This window comes from Engystomops pustulosus, chromosome 9, assembly GCF_040894005.1.
Source record: "Engystomops pustulosus chromosome 9, aEngPut4.maternal, whole genome shotgun sequence".
Lineage (NCBI taxonomy): Eukaryota > Metazoa > Chordata > Amphibia > Anura > Leptodactylidae > Engystomops > Engystomops pustulosus.
Genome location: NC_092419.1, coordinates 6128078 through 6150310, shown reverse-complemented (window position 1 = coordinate 6150310; position 22233 = coordinate 6128078). Strand labels below are relative to the sequence as shown.

The window sequence follows — 22233 nt, the reverse complement described above, 5'->3', positions numbered from 1 at the left end:
GTAAGAGACCTAAAGACAGAGCACCAAATCCCCTGCATCAGACAAAAGATAACATTGCAGAGGTCCACATGCACCACTAGAGGGAGCCCACTACAATCATCATGAAATATGCCGGTGAGCTCCCTCTAGTGGTGACTTTACGTAACCCAAATGTAATATTTGCAGAGAATCTGTTGTCATGTATGAGGAATGCCTCCATCAGGAAAGTATAAAATGAGAATGTTCAAAGGGTTTATGCACATTTGCATATAAATCTGTATTTTTAGAATGATTTATATGTAACATAACCATTCCTTGTGGCCAGGATGAGCAGAGCACACTGCAGCTTCTTAAAAAGCACCTTATGGTGGAACAGACCATTGAGAACTACGAGGAGACAATCGCTCAGCTGTCCCGGCAGTGTCGCAGCCTCTTGGATCTGGGACACCCTGACAGGTGAGAGTGTGACAATCTCCTCTATAACCATAGAGACCTATAGAGCTACAGAAGTGATGAATACAATCCTCAGGTCACAACAGTGACCACTCCCACTTACCTGCAGATGTTAAAGGGGTTGTCCACTTTAGCACATTCCAGCAAAAGAATTTATCTGTTTGTGTAATGAAAAGTTCTACACATTTCCAATATACTTTCCGTATTCTAAATTCTCAAAATTATCAAAATCTCTGCTTGCTGTTACGCAACAGGAAGCTTCCTTTCTTACTTCCTGTAGATAAGCATCGGACCATGGTCATGTGATGTCACACAGGTGCACGGCTCATTATATCCCTGGTCATGTGATGTCACACAGATGCACGGCTCATTATATCCCTGGTCATGTGATGTCACACAGGTGCACGGCTCGTTATATCCCTGGTCATGTGATGTCACACAGGTGCACGGCTTGTTATATCCCCGGTCATGTGATGTCACACAGGTGCACGGCTCGTTATATCCCTGGTCATGTGATGTCACACAGGTGCACAGCTCGTTATATCCCTGGTCATCTGATGTCACACAGGTGCACGGCTCGTTATATCCCTGGTCATGTGATGTCACACAGGTGCACGGTTGGTTATATCCCTGGTCATGTGATGTCACACAGGTGCACGGCTCGTTATATCCCTGGTCATGTGATGTCACACAGGTGCACGGTTGGTTATATCCCTGGTCATGTGATGTCACACAGGTGTGCAGCTCGTTATATATCCCTGGTCATGTGATGTCACACAGGTGCGCGGCTCGTTATATCACTGGTCATGTGATGTCACACAGGTGCACGGTTGGTTATATCACTGGTCATGTGATGTCACACAGGTGCACGGTTGGTTATATCCCTGGTCATGTGATGTCACACAGGTGCACGGTTGGTTATATCCCTGGTCATGTGATGTCACACAGGTGCACGGCTCGTTATATCAGAGTGTAATCAGAGCTGTGGGATGCTAACGAGCCCTGCACCGGTGTGATATCACATGACCATGAACCGTTTATCTATAGGAAGTAAACACTGAATCTTCCTGTTGCATGACAGCAAGCAGAGATCTAGAAAACCAAGAGGAAATTGATACAGAAAGTATATTGGAAAACTATTTTATTGCACAAACCACATCAATTATTTGCTGGAATGTGCTTAAAGTAGACAACCCCTTTAAGTCAGTAATTTCTGTAATGGAAATGGTTACTGCCGTTTCCACAAACTTATTTCCATACGATAGTTAATGTAATTGCCACTTTATTCACTTACCAAATATTACATTGTATGTCCCAGTAATTTATATGCATCAACGTAAGTGGGTTCCTCCCATTGGACGGTATTGGGTCGCTCTGTACGACGCTTAGGCAGGTCTTTGTAGAAGGGGATGTGTATTGTAGACAGTTCTTCTCAATGGTTTTGGTGAATGATATTGGATAATTTTACAATATGATTTGTCACCTGTGTACTGTGTCTGTATTGCGCTCCCTACTAATGCACTGACTACTGTCCTTGCATAGTGAGCAGATAAGTAGGCGGCAGTCTCAGATTGATCGGCTCTACGTGTCTCTGAAGGACCTGGTGGAGGAGCGAAAAGGACGTCTTGAGCAGCAGTATTGGCTCTTCCAGTTGAGTCGAGAAGTGGATGAATTGGAGCAATGGATTGCGGAGAAGGAGGTGGTGGCCGGCTCTCCAGAACTGGGACAGGATTATGAGCATGTGACAGTAAGTGAACCTTTGGTGGTTTTGGAAAAACCAAACTTAGATCAACATTGGGTTTTAGGAGGATCAAAGTATGGTCCAGGAGGTCTGTTACGCTCAAAATAGTTGGCTTAATGTTTAGTATTATGCCAAGAGTATACATGCAAGATGGGTGGGGGTTTGATTGCTTGCACTTGAGATGATCATCAGAGCAGGGACCCTCGTCAGGTTCTCCCTTTAGCCACAAGACCATTTGTAGGACCTGTCCAATGCATAGTTGACGATTGCTTAGGCCAGAATACCCGAAACCACCCATTGTATAAATGTTGCTATCGAACAATTTGCCACATTGTTCTTCCACGGGTCTTTTGAGATGCCCAACCAATGTCCTAGTCATCCAGTTCCATGAAAGTTCCCTGACCAATAGAACAGCGTAAACCTACTCTATTATTATTCTGCTTGCAGCTTCTTCAAGAGAAGTTCACAGAGTTTGTCAACGAGACGGGAAGCATTGGACACGAACGCATCTCTGCAGTCAACCAGATGGTGGATGAACTCATTGATTATGGACACTCGGATGCGGCCACCATAGCAGAATGGAAAGATGGAGTCAACGAGGCCTGGGCAGATCTCCTGGAATTGATGGAGACAAGGGCCCAGATGCTTTCAGCTTCTCACGAGTTACATAAGTTCTTCAATGATTGCAAAGATGTCTTGTCCCAGGTGGAGGAGAAGAAGCAAAGGGTCCCGGAGGTGAAGGCGCAGGAAGCCCGGCTCTCTGCTGGCTCCTTGCAGCGGATACTTAGTTCCTTTGAACATGACATTCAGGTCCTTGTCACTCAGGTGAGCTTAATATATTCAATGATGTCCACAGATGTCCCAAAGTCTTGGTTAACTCTCTTAGTCTTCTCTCCTATGGGCAGGTACGGCAGCTGCAGGAAAATGCTGCGCAGCTGCGGACAGTCTATGCTGGGGAAAACGCAGCGGCCATAGTCACCAGCGAGCAGGAGGTGATGAGATCCTGGAAGGAGCTCTTGACTTCATGTGAAGACTGCAGGTTGCAGATCACGACCACTAGTGATCGCATGAAGTTCCTCGGTCTCGTGCGGGATCTAATCTCCTGGATGGATAGTATTATTTGCCAAATTGGCACAGGAGAAAAACCCAGGTATGTAGAACATGGTGGTGGACTGAAGAAACACAAGAAGAACATTGGTTTGGAAGCAGCGCCGTGACTTTAGTAGTTACCGTCAGGGGCGTAACTTGAGGGGGTGCAGAGGGTGCGGTCGCAACCGGGCCCAAGAGGCCTAGGGGGCCCATAAGGTCTCACTTTCCCATATGAGAAGACTTTTACTATAAACCATACATTATAGTCAGGGGTTGAAATATAAACCCAAGTTACTGGGAGGCATGCATTAAATGGCTATATCTTCTGCACCTAGAAAAACAGTTCTGGTGTAATTTTAAAGAGGTTCATCTCCACTCAGAAGAAATGTGTTTCTAGAACAAGAGATATCCATGTGTGGCTCAGCTACATGGACAAGAGAGGCTCATATAAGGAAAGTGTCATTGTTAGACATGGGATATTGGGGCTCATGATATTAAAGGCTCCTGAGAAATTCACAAAGGAATTGGAACGGTTTGGAGAGTAGCGATGATGTTTCCAGAAGACGAGATGATTAGATTTGATTAAATGTTGATTTTTTGGTTTACGAATAAATGTCATCCCCTGAAGATATGAAATCAGAACCCGCCTTATTTTCCGAGGAATACGCTATATAGCAACTGACAATCGCCGTCTTTTGTTCTTAGAGATGTGTCTTCCGTGGAAGTTCTCATAAGCGATCATCAAGGTTTAAAGAGTGAAATTGAGGCTCGAAACAAGCGAATTGCAGATTGTGTGGAACTGGGAAAGTCCTTAGTCCTCAACAAGAGGCCGGCAACAGAAGAGGTAGGCGACTCGTAACGTATAGGACATCTCTGTGTGACCCTAGGTTATAGGTCATGGCTCCTATGGGTCATGGCTCCATTTCATTTATTCTTCAGATTAAGCAGAGTCTGGACAGGTTGATGGCCAAGAAGAGGGAGATGCTGGACAAATGGCAGAAGCATTGGGAGTGGCTGCAGCAGAGTAAGTAGACGCGTCCGCTGCCCGTCCTGCGCCATCTACATCCACATATTCCTCTAGAATTCATTTTTCTGTAATTTAACTTCACAAAATGTCCTACTTAATCTCCCTCCCTGATAAAGAACGAGGCAGGCAGCCCCCTGCCATCTAACGACCAGCTAATTAGGATTGCCATGGAAACCTTTACAGCTCCCACACTATTTCCACCCCCCCCCCCCCCTGATGAATGCGGGGGAGAATTAAGAGCAAAAAACGTATGGGGCTCTATTTGTAGAGCGCGTTACACTGTAACAGCAACCCCCAAACATCTGACGCCCCGGGGCATTCATGTCCATATATGGCGGCCTCTGAGGGGTAATAATACAAAGTTGGAGAGGTGGTGTAATGTAGGGGTTAATATTGCAGCTATTGAGGTCATGCAAGAGTTAATTATGCAGCATTGAATACCGTAGAGTATAAGGCATACTGATGCAATACGCCAATTCTAGGGTTAACTCCACCGAGCAGCAAACAATATGCCGCAGGGTTTTTGTCTTCTAAATATGGGAAAGTTCCTAATAAGATTATGTAGATGCAACGACTTGTGGATATAACTGCTCCGTGCAAGAACCCAGTTGTAAGGAAAGTACAAAACTATCTGGACTGAGAAAGGGTTAATGATACATAGAAAACCTGCCATAAACATAAAGCTAGAGATTTATTATGGTGCATGCACCATACCTAGAACACGTGCACAATGGAGCCGGGTTGTGCTCTGGTGGCTTCATTGACTCACTGTACTGACTGTACAATGTCTATACATGTATTTAAGATTATATGTATTAATATGGGTTTAAGTCCATTACACACTAACATATTCTCGCCCCGGACCAGAACCGAGCCGTAGTTCTATCTCGTTTCCGGCGGCGGAACAGTACAGTAACACGTGTGTGCTCACCGCAACGTGCCGTGCACAATGGTGGCCGTATGCTAGCTGCCGCTTGAGTGGCTAGTTTTATGGCCGTTTCTGTGAAAGGGGCCTTAGTGCCCAAATCACCAAAACTGGTTCCCTTAAAGCCGCAATTTTTCTGGAGCCGGAAGCTGCGGTCAGATTCCTCAGTAGTAACTGGTAATGTAACCCGCTGCAGATAACCCATAGTCAATCCGAGCGCACGTCACAGATTATAGAGCAGGTCCTATTCCTGCACCTATGGAGATAGAAGAGATGAGGACCCTCCAGCGGGCCACACGCTTCCCCGATTTGCGGCCAGTATGAAGCACACAGCCTAATACAGAGATACGCCAAGACCTCTTTGGCCATCCACAAAAGTGTCCATCATCACTCACCAACTTTTTATTAGTCATGAGCCAATACGTCCCACGCGTTATCTCCGCTCCTCACTGGATCTTCTGCTTCACTCTATTACCATCCGTTCTCCAGGACTTCCCCCCTAGAGTCTGGAACTCTCTACCAAATGTGTCACACTGTCCCCACCTTCCAACATAACCCGAAAACCCATCTGTTCAGCATCACCTACAATCTACAATAACTGCTCGGCTCCCTCACCTCAGGTCTCCATCTACCCTCACTTGTAGAGTGTGAGCCCTCACAGGCAGGGTCCTCCTAATTATTCCAGATCTCTGTAGTTTTTGTACTTCCATATGTTCTTGTCTAATGTATGTGAACCCTCTATTTCTTTGCGCAGCACCTCGGTATGAATGGTGCTCTATAAATAAATCTGTCCCATGGCTGCAGGTGTAACTTTTCTCACTTCTATTCCTGGTATATAGTGCTTGAAGTCCACCAGTTTGCCCAGGAAGCAGGAGTGGCCGAGGCCTGGCTAACAGCACAGGAGCCCATAGTGAAGAGCCCAGAGCTGGGCAACAGTGTGGATGAGGTGGAGCAGCTAATACGAAGACATGAGGCCTTCCGGAAAACTGCAGCGGCTTGGGAAGAGAGATTCAGTTCTCTGAGGCGGCTTACTACGGTAAGTAGACATTGTAGCAGTGTAGTTGGGGGGCAGCACCATGTAGAATAAAGTTTTGTGAACCCTTTTTCTTCCTTTTTGGTTTGAAAGCTGGAGAAAATGAAAGCCGAGCAGAGCAAGCAACCAGCAACCCCACTCCTCGGTCGTAAAGTTTTCCCTGACACAACCGACTTTTCCACGCGTCCGTCACCCTTTGTACAGCCGGCAATTCACGACAAGTCAGAAACAAAACCAGATCAGAAGGACAGTCTGTCCGTCCCCAATGGGATCCATATGGAAAGCCATAGAACAAGAGCGGAGAAGACAGAAGCCAGGGTGGGCTATGTACGGCAGGAGATGAAACCAGAAAGACTGCAACCAAAGATCGACCACGTAGAGGCCAAGGTAACCGAGAAGCCACCGCCTGCTCAGGAAGGATCCAGGGCAGAGCGCTCAGAAGTAAAAGGCACACCAAGCTCAGCCACCGATAAAGTAGAGGGGAAATCTAGCCGCCACGCAGAGAGACGAAGAGATCGGCACGATCGCAGGCTGGAACGCCAGGAGTCCAGTGAGCAAGAGGTTCCTAAACCAGAGCAGATAGAGGAGAAGAGAAGACGGGATAGACATGACAAGAGGCTGGAAAGACAAGGATCCAGTGAACAAGAGACCCCAAAACACGATCTTCCTGAGAGGAGGAGAGATAGGCACGAGAGGCGGCCGGATAGGCAGGAGTCCATCGAGCAAGAAACACCAAGGAATGAGCCTGACAAGCCAGGAGGGTGAGGACTTCATAGTCCCATTGAGGAGAGCAGGGCTTCTGATTTCTTGGGGTTTCAATTGGAAATCTACCTGCACATTCTGGTAACATAGAGCAGCATCACTTACCTGCTCTGCCGTCTCATAATTACTGGAGGCCCCCAGAAGAACTTACTGCCTTCCTCCTTTCTTCTCTGTCCTAGCCGATGACATCGTCTAGATCTTCTCTACACATTCACAGCTGGGATTGCTTAGGGCCAGGTGGTGTCACCGGCACGGAGAAGAAGGAAGACGGGCAGTAAGTTTGCTGGGGGTGCAAATAATTATGAGATGAAGGAGCCTGGAGGGGCTTTGGTGACTGGCCCCTAGGCTCATTAGCATATTTTATATTTATAGGAATATTGGACCATGTAAAATGTCAGCCACAGTCCACACAGCATCCAGTAACAGGCTGATAATGGTTCTTCCTGCAGTCACACATAAGGTGGTGGATTGGTTGGCTGTGACAATGATTCTGAGATGAAGTAGGAATGTAGAGTACCTCAGCCTTGATCCAATGGTCAGAAGGCTGGAAAAGGGAGCCAGGTTGGCTCTGCTGCTTGGGCATCAATCTATGTGTAGAGCTGTATCTCTCAAAAGAAATCTCAAGAAAAAGAGCAGAAAAACCCAGAAATGCAGACAGAAAGAGAATGTATAGGCTTTCTGTTCTGGAGATTTCCAGAACACCAACCAATCACAGCCTGGATTGTGCAGGAAATATAACAAATTTAGCAAAATAACATAAATATCACATTTTAACTTCAGTAGTTGGCCTGCTATACTGCAGGGGTCTATTTGCGCAGTAGATGGCAGCAAAGGATACCTGTAGCAAGGATTACTTGTCAAACTAAAGGAACTCCAGCCTTAAAGGGGAAGGAGGTTTAAAGGTGGCACGGAGATCTGGCCAAACCATTTTCAGCCAACCAGGAAATTAACTAGAGCTAAATTTAGTGATAACCCGTTTTGCGGGACATTACACGTTCTACTGCAAATAGCTGCAGTTATTACGGCACGGTTTTGAGAGGCGAAATATTAAAAACATGATTTGCCTATTGATATTGAAGAAGTTCTCAGATGGCTTGTAATATGGTAAAATGGCCAACATGTGTGAACACAGTCCTAGTTGATCCTGGCAAGTTTCATATCCATTGCTGCTTATTACAAAAGTTATGGGATTAGATAACCCCTATAGGCTGGAACCACACGGGTTATAATTATGGGTGGGAGAACATGCATTCTGTATTCTACAGACTGAAAATACCCATGTGAATGGGGCCTAAGCCTCGGGTCTTGTCTATGGATGAGATGTGAATGGGGCCTAAGCCTCGGGTCTTGTCTATGGATGAGATGTGAATGGGGCCTAAGCCTCGGGTTCTGTCTATGGATGAGATGTGAATGGGGCCTAAGCCTCGGGTCTTGTCTATGGATGAGATGTGAATGGGGCCTAAGCCTCGGGTCTTGTCTATGGATGAGATGTGAATGGGGCCTAAGCCTCGGGTCTTGTCTATGGATGAGATGTGAATGGGGCCTAAGCCTCGGGTCTTGTCTATGGATGAGATGTGAATGGGGCCTAAGCCTCGGGTTTTGTCTATGGATGAGATGTGAATGGGGCCTAAGCCTCGGGTTCTGTCTATGGATGAGATGTGAATGGGGCCTAAGCCTCGGGTCTTGTCTATGGATGAGATGTGAATGGGGCCTAAGCCTCGGGTCTTGTCTATGGATGAGATGTGAATGGGGCCTAAGCCTCGGGTTCTGTCTATGGATGAGATGTGAATGGGGCCTAAGCCTCGGGTCTTGTCTATGGATGAGATGTGAATGGGGCCTAAGCCTCGGGTTTTGTCTATGGATGAGATGTGAATGGGGCCTAAGCCTCGGGTTCTGTCTATGGATGAGATGTGAATGGGGCCTAAGCCTCGGGTTCTGTCTATGGATGAGATGTGAATGGGGCCTAAGCCTCGGGTTCTGTCTATGGATGAGATGTGCTCCAGTTTGTCTGATAGTTGGAGTATAGAGCATCACATGGAAGAACGTAGGACTAAATGTCTATATTAGGAGTCAATTGTTGATCATCTCTTCCTATAGAAAGGCGACACTTGCAGACATTGTGGAGCAGCTGCAGGAAAAGGAAGCGTCTCAGAACACTCCGGTAAGTATCAGGACGCCATAATATCCATTGTTCATCAGGATATGAAGTAGAATTGACTGCGGATTATACTCCATAGAAATTCTCTGCTTATATGGTGAGAATATTCTGATATTGTCACGTTGGAGCTTGGCGTTTCTGTACAATGTCAGTCTCGAGGAGTATCCTCTGAAAGCAGCATGTAGTCAGTGAATAACGATGGAGGACGGCTCTGCTTAGCGGTTCTTCTTTCTAATACTCAGAGTAAAGATTCTCCTGGCCGACTGCCCAATGGTATAGAGAAGCTACCAGAAAGGACACCAAGACCTGATCGCCCAAGGGCAAGAGACCGACCGAAGCCCAGGAGAAGACCCCGACCTAAGGACCCAAACCAACCAGCGGGTGAAGCCCGGAGATCCCGCTCAGCCCCCGCACAGAGTAGTGCACCACCTCCACCTCCGCCCACCCATACAGTACAACAAGAAGGATACCTCTTCAGGAAACATGAGTTGGATGGTCCTAGTAAAAAGGCTTCAAACAGGTGAGTGCAGACAATATTGTACCACATGTATGACAACAGTGACCCCAGTGACTCCGAACCATCTGATATTTTTATTGTTGTCCCACAGGTCTTGGGTAAACCTGTACTGTGTACTAAACAAAGGGGACTTGGGGGTCTATAAGGATGCAAAGAGTCAGAGTTCAGGGGCTACACATGGGGGGGAACCCCTGCTAAATCTACACGGGGCGAACTGTGAGGTAGCAATCGAGTACAAGAAGAAGAAGTATGTCTTCAAGCTCAGGTGAGGCTTCCGTCATTGGTCGTAAGAAGGATTGGTCAGGGATGGGGCCGATTGAGTTGTTAAAACTGAAATGTCTCATCTTGCAGGTCGACAGATGGGAGAGAATTCCTCTTTCAAGCAAAAGATGAGGTGAGGCCATTGATTTGGTGATCATTTATCCGGGCAGGGGCTAGAAGTGTGCGTGTGGAGGGGTTCTAGGGATGGAGCTGTGGGACATGCAATGGTTACTCTATAGCCAAGATGTATGGCCACCATCTAAAGGATAGAACATTATGATCCAATCTGTGGGGGTCTACCAGGTTCTCACCAGAGAAAGGGTCCAGTCTCCATAATCTTCTGTGCTAAGATACCTTCATGAAGCAGCAGGTAGCCAAACTTATTCTTCCCCTCCATCTTTTGCAGGAGGAGATGAAAAACTGGATTACGGCTATAGGCACTTGTGTGTCTGAACATACAGAGATCGCCAAATGGAGCCAGACTCTCCTTACTACCTCCTCCACAGACGAAGGCAACATAAAAAGAGAGTCTGATCGCCGATCCAGCGCGGGGGGGCGTAAGAAGTGAACCACAGGGGGAAGCATGGAGCTTCCTACAAACCCCTAATTTTCTACTTCTTCCGTCTTCAGGTTGAGCCGGAGCAGAAGACACACCTGCAGCGATAACCCTTCCAGACCTTATTTCTACAGGTGGTCTGAAAAAGCCTCCTGAGATGTTTTGGAACTGAATCTTGATGTCTATGCATTTCCTGAACATAGTTTTCCTATCCAGAAAAACTCTTTGAGTGTTGATACTTTTATCCTGAAACTTCCATCCTACAGCATTCCCTCTTGGTTCCTCTGGGGGTGTAATGTTTCTGGTGAACATGCATATGTATGGCCAACACTCTATTACCGTGTAGCCTACGCCTCTAGTATATCAAACATGGTGGGAATCCAGACGCTCGCTACCGGTGACCATGTGGGGTCTGGTAAGGGGCGAAGAACCTGAGAACTTTGGTTAGAATAAGGCAGGATTTCTTTAGAAGGGTTGGAGACTTTAGAAGAGCACAGGCATTAGGAGTGTGAGAGAGGACAGAGGTTCTAGTTTTGTATCTTGTGGCGGTCAAGCAGGAGGGGACTCCAGGGTGCAATGTGTGAGTGGATGCTGCACCGCTGTGTGATTTTAGGGGAGAGACCAGAAGGTCATTTGTATGAGTTGTCATTTTCAGTCATACAGACCTGCCGGCACATGGATAGAAGAATCCGAGTTCTACACATTCACACATGACCCAAACCCATAAGGTCTTCCACCGTACAGCACAACGTATCCTTCGAGGCTTTATTCTTCGTTAGGAAATTTCTACCGAAAAGTGAGGATATTACCTGTAGGTTATGGTACAACAAGTGTTACTTTTATTTTGCAGCTTTTTAAGAAAGTACATTTATAAATTAACCCTTCAGCAACGATTACCTCATTGTATTTCTCACCATATTGGATCTGCAGAAGCGTTTCCATACATTCAGTCAGTGTTGACTACTCATAGCTCACACTTGCATATAGATACTCAGTATGACTGAGCATGCATGTGTCCTGAATGGGGAAAGGAGGGCACTTATGGTGGCAACTTTTCTCCCCACAAAAACAAAAAAGATCCGCCTTTTCAAAATTCCTGACCGTTTTCTTTCCCGATATCTGTTCCCTGAACACAGTCGGCCAAAAGTCTATTGAGTACAGTAACCTTACATAACAATACATTGTGAGTTCCCCATCATGATCTCATCATGTCCCGATGCTGGAACATGAAATGTTGAGCTGGTAAATCCAGCAGCAGGTGTTCAGTTTATCTACAGCGCCACCACAGGAGACAGGGAGGTATTACACCTGTTCAATTGGGAATATATTATACTTAATCTTTTTTTTTTCCTGAAGGCCATTTTTTCATATGGCCAAGGAGGAGGAGGACTTGGCTATAGCAAAAAGTAAAGTAGTCAGCTTTAGTTTGGATTAGTCACATACAATGACCGATATATTTGGCGTTTGCACAAGAGAGTCCGAAAGAGCACATATGGATTTGGAGGTACGAAGTAAATCTATAAACCGTTCTGAGGAAATAATTAGATCCGTGTAGGTGATTAAAGAGAAAACAAGCAAGAAGTGAGGAAAATGTATGAAGAGGTTGAGTCCTCATATCCGAATATCTCGTCCATTGTATTGGAAGCTCTTGACAACATACACCTGTTACCGTACATAGCAGAGGCCACAAGGCAGGGCAGAGCCATATTCAGGGTACAACAGTGCACCATGGGCATCACACGGAATGTAGAGGATCCATAATGAAGGGGGATCCCAGTAGCAGTTCGCAACAACTACAATAACCCATTAGAGTTTCAGGTCACTGCAACCACAAGCTGAACACCACAGTAAGCACTGACTGGGTATCTACAGCCTGGTTGTTACTATCCCTATCATAACGATCTGTTACCATGGTTGTGGAGAGAGGACAGATCTCTCATGGGTTTCCTCTATCCGCACATCCTAAAATATCCCCCTGGGGAGAACTGCTGGTCGAACATTAGCAGTAGATGTTGGGCACAGAAGGACTGCACTGATGGGACATGGTGTTAGGTAGTCAACTCAACTCTTTTGGGTGGCATCTAACAAAATTCACAAGAACCTTATAATAGAAAGTTCCAACAACTACCACATGGAACCTCCATCTTTCTCGGAGCTTCCCCGACCATGTTCTCACCATAATAGGTGGCCACAGCACGTCTCCGCTTTCATATCCTACAGAATATCTGCATGGCACGAACCCTGCTGCAATCTCACCTCTGATACGATTCTTATTTTATTTATTTTTAGGGGGAAAAAAACTGCATTACTGGGCATCTGCACCCCTCACTAATCTCTCCCTTACTCCAGGGCTTGTCCAGCATGTCCATTTTAATAGTCAACTATAGATGAAATTACAAGCGGCCATATTGGCTCAGAAGCAAAGCATGTTGGTTATATCCATTTTTTTTTATGTTTCATGGGAAGGTCAGAAGCCTCGAAGGAGGAACAAGCTTTAGTCAAAAGATTAGCGACAGAAAACACGCCACCAGGTCTGTTGCCAAGAGCTACTCACATACACATCTCAGCCATAAGAACCATGGAGTGTTGGAGGATTCTTGGAGCCTGCATGCCATAGGTTATAATGCATGAGTAGGGAACGTCCTCTCCCATTGGATTCTGTTCCTGACGGCAGAAATGGTTTTCTAAGATGGTTTAAAAAAAAAAAGTACAAAAACATTTTTTATTTTATTTTAAAGAATATTCAGCTATTACAAAAGACATTGATATGTACAAATGTATTTTCCCACGGGGCTCAGTTCAGCAGGTTAAATAAAAGTTCCAGAGCTTTCCATGCACTTGTCTGGATTTGGAGAGGAATAAAAGAGGGAAGGCATTAAACAAGTCTCTGGGGTTTCTTCCGTTCCCGGATGCGACGTCGACCAACGGAGAGATACATACTCAATGTTGGAGTATACGACGTCTCATTTTATACATCAGCCACTCTCATAGATCACAGTGGAGTCTCCTCCTTCCTCTCTAGAAGATGATCATTCTCTATGTGCTGCACCACCGTGTTGTATCCACCGTTCCTTGTGGTCCGTCGAGAGCTCCGTGCGTGACGTATGGAACGAAAGCCGGACCATAACGCTCGCACTTCCTTCAGGAGATCTTGCTTAATGCTTTCGCTGACAAAAATGTTGATGAAAGGATCTAGGGCGCTGCTTAGACTGGTCAAAGAGAAGGTGATGCGATAAGCTGGACGCACGTTGTACTCTATGGTACAGGTGCAGATGTTCTGCTCACTGACGTAAGAGCGGATGAAGAGAACGATGTGGTACGGCAGGAAGCAGATGATAAATATGGCCGTCATGGTCATTAGGAGACCAATTATTTTTTTTTTCTGTTCCTTTTCCAAGCTGTGACTTTTGTGAACCACCCGAACCACACAGCAGTAGGAGACCACCAAGAGTATCAAGGGGATGAGGAAGACAACAAAGATACGGAAATAGTTGACCCGAGCCATCCACTGATCCATTGGGTACTTCTCATAGCAAAGCTTGACGTTCAGACTGGAGTTGAAGAGTTCGTCCCGCCCAAGGAACACAGAATGGGACCCCAATATAATCAGCCATACCACAAAACATATAATCATAGCCCCTTTCATTGTCCGCAGTGCCCTGGCCCGGAACGGGAATACGGTGGCTACAAAGCGATCAGCGGCAATGCAGCTGAGGAAGACTATGGTCGTGTACAGGTTGGCATTGAAGAAAAACCCAACAATCTTACAACTGAGTGCCCCAAAAAGCCAGTCATCTTTGGCAGTGTAGGCAATCCAGACTGGGAGGGTAAAGACGTACAACAGGTCTGAGGCACAGAGATTGGCCAGATAGACTCCCAGGACATTACCCCTCTTCACATGTTGATAGATCACGCCAATGGCGGCCAGGTTACCAATCAGTCCAAAGATAAAGACCAATCCGTAGATAATGGGGAAGAGCGTGGCTTCATATGGAGCCGAATAGTCACAGCTTATTCCACACGCCATGGGCAAACCGTTGTGGATCCTCAGGCAGCACCTGATGGGAATAAACACAGTCACGTCAGTACAAAGACTTACATCAAGCAAAGAAACAGAAATAATGTAAAACAGCTTTATTATATCATTTGGTGTTGAGAACTATAAGCAAAATAATAGGGAAAATAAATTGCTCATTCTTCCCCATGAACACTAGAGGGCAGTGCAGGTTAAAGGGTCATTCTATATTAAACGACATTTTTCTAGTTTTTACACTTTGATCCCTTTTTTGTCTTAAATGGGTTTTCTTTGCTTACAATATTGATAAAGGACACGCTCTATGTACAAGTCCAGTAGCATAACTAGAAGCTGATGGGCCCCAGTGCAATGTCTGTGCCAGGCCCCCGACTATAATGTAGGGTTTATAGTAATAGTCTTCTCATATGGGAAAATGACAACATAAGGGCCCCCTAAACCTTTTGGGCCCGGGTGCAATCGCAACGTCTGCACCCCCTCAAGTAACGCCCCTGTATAAGTCCTTTATATCAGACAGGTGGTGGTCAAACATCCTGCACCCACACAGATCTGCTGAATCAGACCCCGACAATCTGATATCGATCACTAATCCTTATTGATATTTTTAGCCTGAAAAAACCTTGTGTTGATTTTTGACTTGTCTCATTATTAAGTCATCTCATCCAAATTATTAACTCATTAACGTGACCAGATCCTGAGGACGAAGCTGTAAAGTCTATGAGACGTGGACTGATTAAGTGACTCTACACGTGGGGTCTGTGTTTGGTTTACGTGGAGCATCTGTCTCCAGATCAATGGCGAGTCAATGAGCTGTACTTACAGGACGTATCGCTCAGAAAAAACGTGTTAGATGCGAAAAGAAACACATTTCTATTTGTGAATCAGCGGCCATGAAGAAGCCGAGAATGTTATGTAATCGCATCAATGACCTCATCCGCTATGCGGACCTGTATGCAATAGGCAGGGCTGTATATCAGATCCTATAGGTACATGTGTGCCCTATAGAATAGGGGAAGGATCTTCTATAGGAACTGTGCAAGAGATATTTAAAAACAAAAAACCACATTTTTATTCAACTAATTATTATGACACCCCCTCTGCCGCTCTTCGTATTCCCTATTGGAACATCCAACTAGTGTAACCCTATCCCAATTTTCAAGAGTAGTAAAGAAAAAAAAACAGAATTCACCCAACAATCCATGAACTAGATCCTGGTGGTCGGAATGAGCTACTGAGCATGTGTGACCACCAGTAATGCAAACTGTAAAAGGGTCCTGGGGTGGTGCGACCACTGAAGACAATGATTGACGACTACAGCTGCACCATCCACCAGTGAACCGGTCGTCCTGTGGGAATGAGATGCAAAAGGAGGAAGTGTATCCAGGATAATTGGAAAACCCCTTTAATTTCCTAGAATATACGGATGGGAAAACCACAGATGTGTAAAACCGAACAATGTGTCCACAGGTGTGTGCAGAGAGCAATGTGACCAGAGCTGTAGCAGGTCCATCCTCAGCCCAAGGAGCTGCCGGGAGAACGAATGGGTCTTTCTAGGTGAAAGCTACACCTTGAGAACCATCTCAGGGCAGAAGGTCACAGAAGATCTTTCCAAACACCCTACGGACAAGAATTATCAATACTGAACTTTTTCAATAAACGTAACTTTTGGACATTTGCACCCACACTTATACACAAATGACAGAATGTGGGCCAGGCGCACATATAACGGCCCCATATAGGGCTACTGTCCATGGTCACCGGGCGGTGAGGAAGCCTTATGGAGGAGCCTTCAGACAACTGTGAACATGAAGAATGTGACAAGTTTTTGCCCCAAATATTAGAGTTAATATGTCAAATAAACACCACATAAAAGTCTCACATACACAATAACCATTAAAAAAAATGTCTACTGTTTGTGCCCAAACTTTGTACCAGATTTTAACCTTATCGCTGCAGATCTCCCTTGGCTTAAATGACATGTACCACTAGGATGAAGGACTGCATGCAAATGAGCCTGAGGGGCTCCAGGCCCCATAACCACCTATGGAGCCTGGAGCCCCCCAGGCTCATTTGCATACAGTCCTTCATCCTGGTGGCAGATGACCTTAAAAGCCTGTTATATATTGTGCAGATTATATTTTTAGCCCCCATTTATTGCAGATGAGACTTTTTACCATGGTACCGGACGTGTTTGTGGACATTCGCCAGGGCTGGATTTACGTTAAAATGGCAGAAAGTCTGTTTCATTAGTAAATACTGATTATTTAGCATCAAAATTCTGTCAGTTTTCTGTCAGGTTTTGTGTGGAAAAATGCCATTTCTGTAGAAACCTATAAATCGGTGCGCAATGAGAGACGGGTTTGTCATAAATCAAGATGGACTGGTGTGTAATGTGAATAGGCCCTCGCAGGGGTTGTACCAAGTATTGTTGTTATCCCCAGCTACAGGATATGGGACGAACATCCGATTGGTGGGGTGGATCAGCGCGCTGCGGCCATATTTATCTCATCTAAAACAAATGCCTTGGAAATTCTGCGATTGGAACAATTTTACTTGTTCCTATGTCTAAAAATCCTATGATTTTTCCATAATTTACCCAAATTGTAATATGTTATACAGGAAAAGTCTTAAAACCACAGAAAATAAACATGGTTGTCGAGGTTTATAATTGTCCATAGCAACCAATCACAGCACAGCTAACAATTCCCCAGAACAGTATATGAAATGAAAGCTCAGTGCAGATTGGTTGTCGGTGATGGTTGAGGACAACAGAATCAGTGTCTATGCTGAAAATCTCAATGTACAGGCGGTCCCCTACTTAAGGACACCCAACTTACAGACTACCCCTAGTTACAGACAGACCCCTCTGCTCCCCGTGACCTCTGGTGACCTCTCTGGATGTTACTATATCCTATATTTTTTGCTGTAATGGGCCCAAAGATTATTAAAGGGGTTGTCCGAGTTCTGGAAAAAAAAACTAAAGGTGTCCGGGAGAGGGCTGCCTACTTCGCAGGACTCAGCTTCCGGCCGGACCCGACAACCTTCCGGCCCCCATACACAATGCTGTGAATAGGGACGGATAGGCGTACCCGGCCGGAAGCCGAGTCCAGTGCTGCTCCGGCGGCCATGTTTGTTTACATGGCGCCCGGACCGGAGCGACAGCAGCGCTGGATACTAGAGGGCACCGGAAGGTAAGTAGGCAGCCCTCTCCCGGACACCTTTAGTTTTTTTTTCCAGAACTCGGACAACCCCGTTAATAATCCTTGGTCCCATTACAGCAAAAAATGTTTAAACTCCAATTGTCACTGGGGCAAAAAAATTTTTTGTCTGGATCTACAATGATAAAATATACAGTTTTGAGTTACATACAAATTCAACTTAAGAACAAACCTCCGGAAACCTATCTTGTATGTAACCCGGGGACTGCCTGTATTAAAACTCCCCAAATATAACTCACTGGGGGCGAATGAAAGCGATTTAGATCCATGATATCATTTATCTGGCACAGCAGTCACCCTCCTGTCGTGGGTAGAATGTGTAGAACGTGAAGTATAATCTGACCGTCAGGGGGAGAAATGATCTTGGAGATTGTTTTTTAAAAAGAAATAACAAAAATAGACATAAAAGAAAGAAATGTCTTTATTTTGTGATCTCTGTCCCTATTAATGTGACAGTAGGATAAATTTACTGAACACACACGTTGTAAACTTACATGGACAAATATCATTTCATTAGGTTTTTTTTCCTCCCAAATACTGCTCGGTTTTAAAGGGATAACACGAGATTTAAAGGGGTTGTCCACTTTCAGCAAATAGTTAAGTGTAATGAAAAGTTATACAATTTGACAATATACTTTATGCACCGATTCCTCATGGTTTTCTAGATCTCTGCTTGCTGTCATTTTGTAGAAAGCTTCTATGTGTTTACTACCAGTGGACAGAAATCTGTCCCTAGTTATGTAAAAGTCATTGAGGCGCACAACTCTTTATACCCAAGGTCATGTGATGTCACACAGGTGCATGGCTCGTTATATCCCCGGTGATGTGATGTCACACAGCTGCACGGCTCCTTATATCCCCGGTCATGTGACCTCACACAGGTGCACGGCTCGTTATATCCCTGGTCATGTGATGTCACACAGGTGCACGGCTCATTATATCCCTGGTCATGTGATGTCACACAGGTGCACGGCTCGTTATATCCCTGGTCATGTGATGTCACACAGGTGCACGGCTGGTTATATCCCGGGTCATGTGATGTCACACAGGTGCACAGCTCGTTATATCCCTGGTCATGTGATGTCACACAGGTGCACGGCTCGTTATATCCCGGGTCATGTGATGTCACACAGGTGCACGGCTCGTTATATCCCGGGTCATGTGATGTCACACAGGTGCACGGCTCGTTATATCCCTGGTCATGTGATGTCACACATGCGCACGGCTTGTTATATCCCTGGTCATGTGATGTCACACAGGTGCACGGCTCGTTATATCCCGGGTCATGTGATGTCACACAGGTGCACGGCTCGTTATATCCCTGGTCATGTGATGTCACACAGGTGCATGGCTCATTATATCCCTGGTCATGTGATGTCACACAGGTGCACGGCTCGTTATATCCCTGGTCATGTGATGTCACACAGGTGCACGGCTCGTTATATCCCTGGTCATGTGATGTCACACAGGTGCGCGGCTCGTTATATCCCTGGTCATGTGATGTCACACATGCGCACGGCTTGTTATATCCCTGGTCATGTGATGTCACACAGGTGCACGGCTCGTTATATCCCGGGTCATGTGATGTCACACAGGTGCACGGCTCGTTATATCCCTGGTCATGTGATGTCACACATGCGCACGGCTCGTTATATCCCTGGTCATGTGATGTCACACATGCGCACGGCTTGTTATATCCCTGGTCATGTGATGTCACACAGGTGCACGGCTCGTTATATCCCGGGTCATGTGATGTCACACAGGTGCACGGCTCGTTATATCCCTGGTCATGTGATGTCACACAGGTGCATGGCTCATTATATCCCTGGTCATGTGATGTCACACAGGTGCACGGCTCGTTATATCCCTGGTCATGTGATGTCACACAGGTGCACGGCTCGTTATATCCCTGGTCATGTGATGTCACACAGGTGCGCGGCTCATTATATCCCTGGTCATGTGATGTCACACAGGTGCACGGCTCGTTATATCCCTGGTCATGTGATGTCAGTGTGAACAAAATAACAGAATTGAACATTTATTCTAATTCTTTACCAAACGATCATAGAAAATCCGGAGGCTGCGCCGTGCAGGTCCCTACATGCAGCCAATGTCTCACTTTCCGTGTGGAGGTTCTACGTGAAGTCTTATTAGGGATTGAAAATACATATTCACAGATATAAACACTTCATATTCAAGTTCATTTTAGTTTTCGGTTATCAACCATTTTCACACTCACTGACTCCTTAACCCCTTAACGCTGAAGCCACTTTTCACCTTCCTGACACGGCCCATTTTTTAAAATCTGACATGTGTCTATTTAAGTGGTTATAACTTTGGAACGCTTTAACATATCCAGTTGATTTTGAGATTGTTTTTTCGTGACACATTGTACTTCATGTTGGTAGAGAAATTTAATCAATATGTTTAGTATTTATTTATGAAATAAATGGAAATTTGCCAAAAATTTTGAAAAAAACAATGTTTTCAAAATTCAAAATTTTCTACTTTTTGGAAAGTTGGTCATATCACTAAAATAACTTGATAACTAACATTTTCCATATGTCTGCTTTAACTTGGCATCATTTTTCAAACATCTTTTCCTTTTTTTAGGATGTTAGGAGGCTTATAACTTTAGGTGCAATTTTTCAGATTTTCACGAAAATCATCAAAACCTACTTTTGGAGGGTTAGTTTAGTTAGAAGTGACTTTATAAGGCCTACATGATAGAAAACCCCCACAAATGACACCATTTTAGAAACTACACCCCTCAAAATATTCATAACAACCTTTGGGAATTTTGTTAACCCTTTGAGCGTTTCATGAGGGTGAAAGATAAATGAAAGTGAAATTACAGAAATGTAATTTTATCTTACAATAGATTCATTGAACACTAAAATTTGCACCTTCACAATGGGTTAAAAAGGAAAATGCATTTTACCATGTTTAGGGCAATTCCTCCTGAGCATGCCAATGCCCATTTTGTCACTGTACCCTGCTGTACGGGCACATGGGGGCACTTGGAATGGAAAGAGCGTTGTTTCGTTTTTGCAGGGCAAATATGGATGAAAAGTTTTCATGTGACAGGATGCATTTGGAGAGCCATAATGGTACCAAAACAGAGGAAAGCCCCAACAAGAGACACCATTCTGGAAAGTACACCCCTTGGAGAGTTTAGCAACGTGTAATTTGTGTATTTGCCCAAACAGGTGTTTGATTCAATTAGGCCCCAAAAGGGAAAAAAGGTGAAAATGTTCTCAAAAAAGTCACTTTTACCCCAAATTTTTGTAAGCCACAAGGGATAAAAGATGAAACAACTCCCATAAATGTGTAAAACTATTTCTCCTAAGCACAGAACTGCACCACTTTTGCATATAAAGTGTTGTATGGGTACACAGTAGGGCTCAGAAGGGAAGGAGGGGCTTTGGCCTTTTAGAAGCCAGATTTGACAATCATCCATTACATGTGTCAGGATGCATTTGGAGAGCCCTAGTGGTACCAAAACAGAGGGGAACCCCAACAAATGTCACCATTTTGGAAAGTGCACCCTTTGGAGAATTTAGCTAGGTGTAATATGTGTATTTACCCCTACAGGTGTTTGCTTCAATTAGGTCCCTAAAAGGAAAAAGATGAACATTTTCCCAAAAAAGTCACTTTTACGGCTAATTTTTGTATCCCATAAGGCATTAAAGATGAAACAACCCCAAAAAATGTGTACTAGCATTTCTCCCGAGTATAAAATTGCCCCACACATGCAAATAAAATGTTGTATGGGTACGCAGTGAAGCTCAGAAGGGAAAGAGGGGCGTTGGCCTTTTAGAAGCCAAATTTGACAAACATCCTTTACATGTGTCAGGATGCATTTAGAGAGCCGTAGCGGTACCAAAACAGAGAGGAAACCCAACAAGTGTCACCATTTTGGAAAGCACACCCCTTAGAGAATTTAGTAAGGTGTAATATGAGTATTTGTCCATATAGGTGTTTGATTTAATTTTGGCTTAAATAGGACAAAGGTGAACATTTTCTTATAAAGGTCATTGTACCCCTAATTTTTTATAGCCACAAGGGATAAAAAAAATGTAATAACCCCCCAAAATGTGTAAACCTATTTCTCTCGAGTGTAGAAGTACCTCACATGTGTATATAAAATGTTGTATGGGCGCACAGTAAAAGGGAAGGGGGATGTTTGCCTTTTAGAAGCCAAATTTGACAGAAATGTTTGACATGCATTTGGAGAACCCTAGTGGTATAAAACAGATAAGAATCCGAAAAGTGACCCTAATTTTTGAACACACACCCCTTAGAGAATTTTGCAATGTGTAATATATGTATTTGACCCTACAGGTGAATGATCCAATTAGGCCCTAAACATTAAAAAGGTGAAAATTTTCCTATAAATGTCACTTTACTCCTAATTTCTGTAAGCCACAAGGGATAATATATTAAATAACCCCGGAAAAGGTGTAAAACTATTTCTCCCG

General features: G+C 44.8%; 2 protein-coding genes across 4 annotated transcripts in view; one reads left to right on the top strand and one right to left on the bottom strand.

The window, feature by feature from the left end:
• SPTBN4 (spectrin beta, non-erythrocytic 4) overlaps positions 1-11329 on the top strand; it is a 75722-nt gene extending 64393 nt beyond the window's left edge. The window contains exons 25-37 of the mRNA XM_072123553.1: positions 305-435; positions 1975-2179; positions 2621-2998; positions 3079-3323; positions 3968-4106; positions 4202-4286; positions 6054-6250; positions 6341-7008; positions 9107-9170; positions 9410-9687; positions 9776-9949; positions 10036-10078; positions 10352-11329. Coding sequence (XP_071979654.1) covers positions 305-435; positions 1975-2179; positions 2621-2998; positions 3079-3323; positions 3968-4106; positions 4202-4286; positions 6054-6250; positions 6341-7008; positions 9107-9170; positions 9410-9687; positions 9776-9949; positions 10036-10078; positions 10352-10513 — 2769 coding nt within the window. The 3' untranslated portion in view covers positions 10514-11329. The remainder of the gene's footprint in view (positions 1-304; positions 436-1974; positions 2180-2620; positions 2999-3078; positions 3324-3967; positions 4107-4201; positions 4287-6053; positions 6251-6340; positions 7009-9106; positions 9171-9409; positions 9688-9775; positions 9950-10035; positions 10079-10351) is intronic.
• A 1903-nt stretch (positions 11330-13232) lies between these two features.
• Positions 13233-22233, bottom strand: part of LOC140076819 (G-protein coupled receptor 4-like) — a 52201-nt gene continuing 43200 nt past the window's right edge. For 2 of the 3 annotated variants that reach the window (XM_072123556.1, XM_072123555.1), the window contains exon 2: positions 13233-14559. In XM_072123556.1, the coding sequence (XP_071979657.1) occupies positions 13494-14528 (1035 nt within the window). In that variant the 5' untranslated portion in view covers positions 14529-14559 and the 3' untranslated portion in view covers positions 13233-13493. Of the gene's footprint in view, positions 14560-16708; positions 16761-22233 lie in introns of those variants that run through there. The other variant, XM_072123557.1, reaches the window with a different exon arrangement.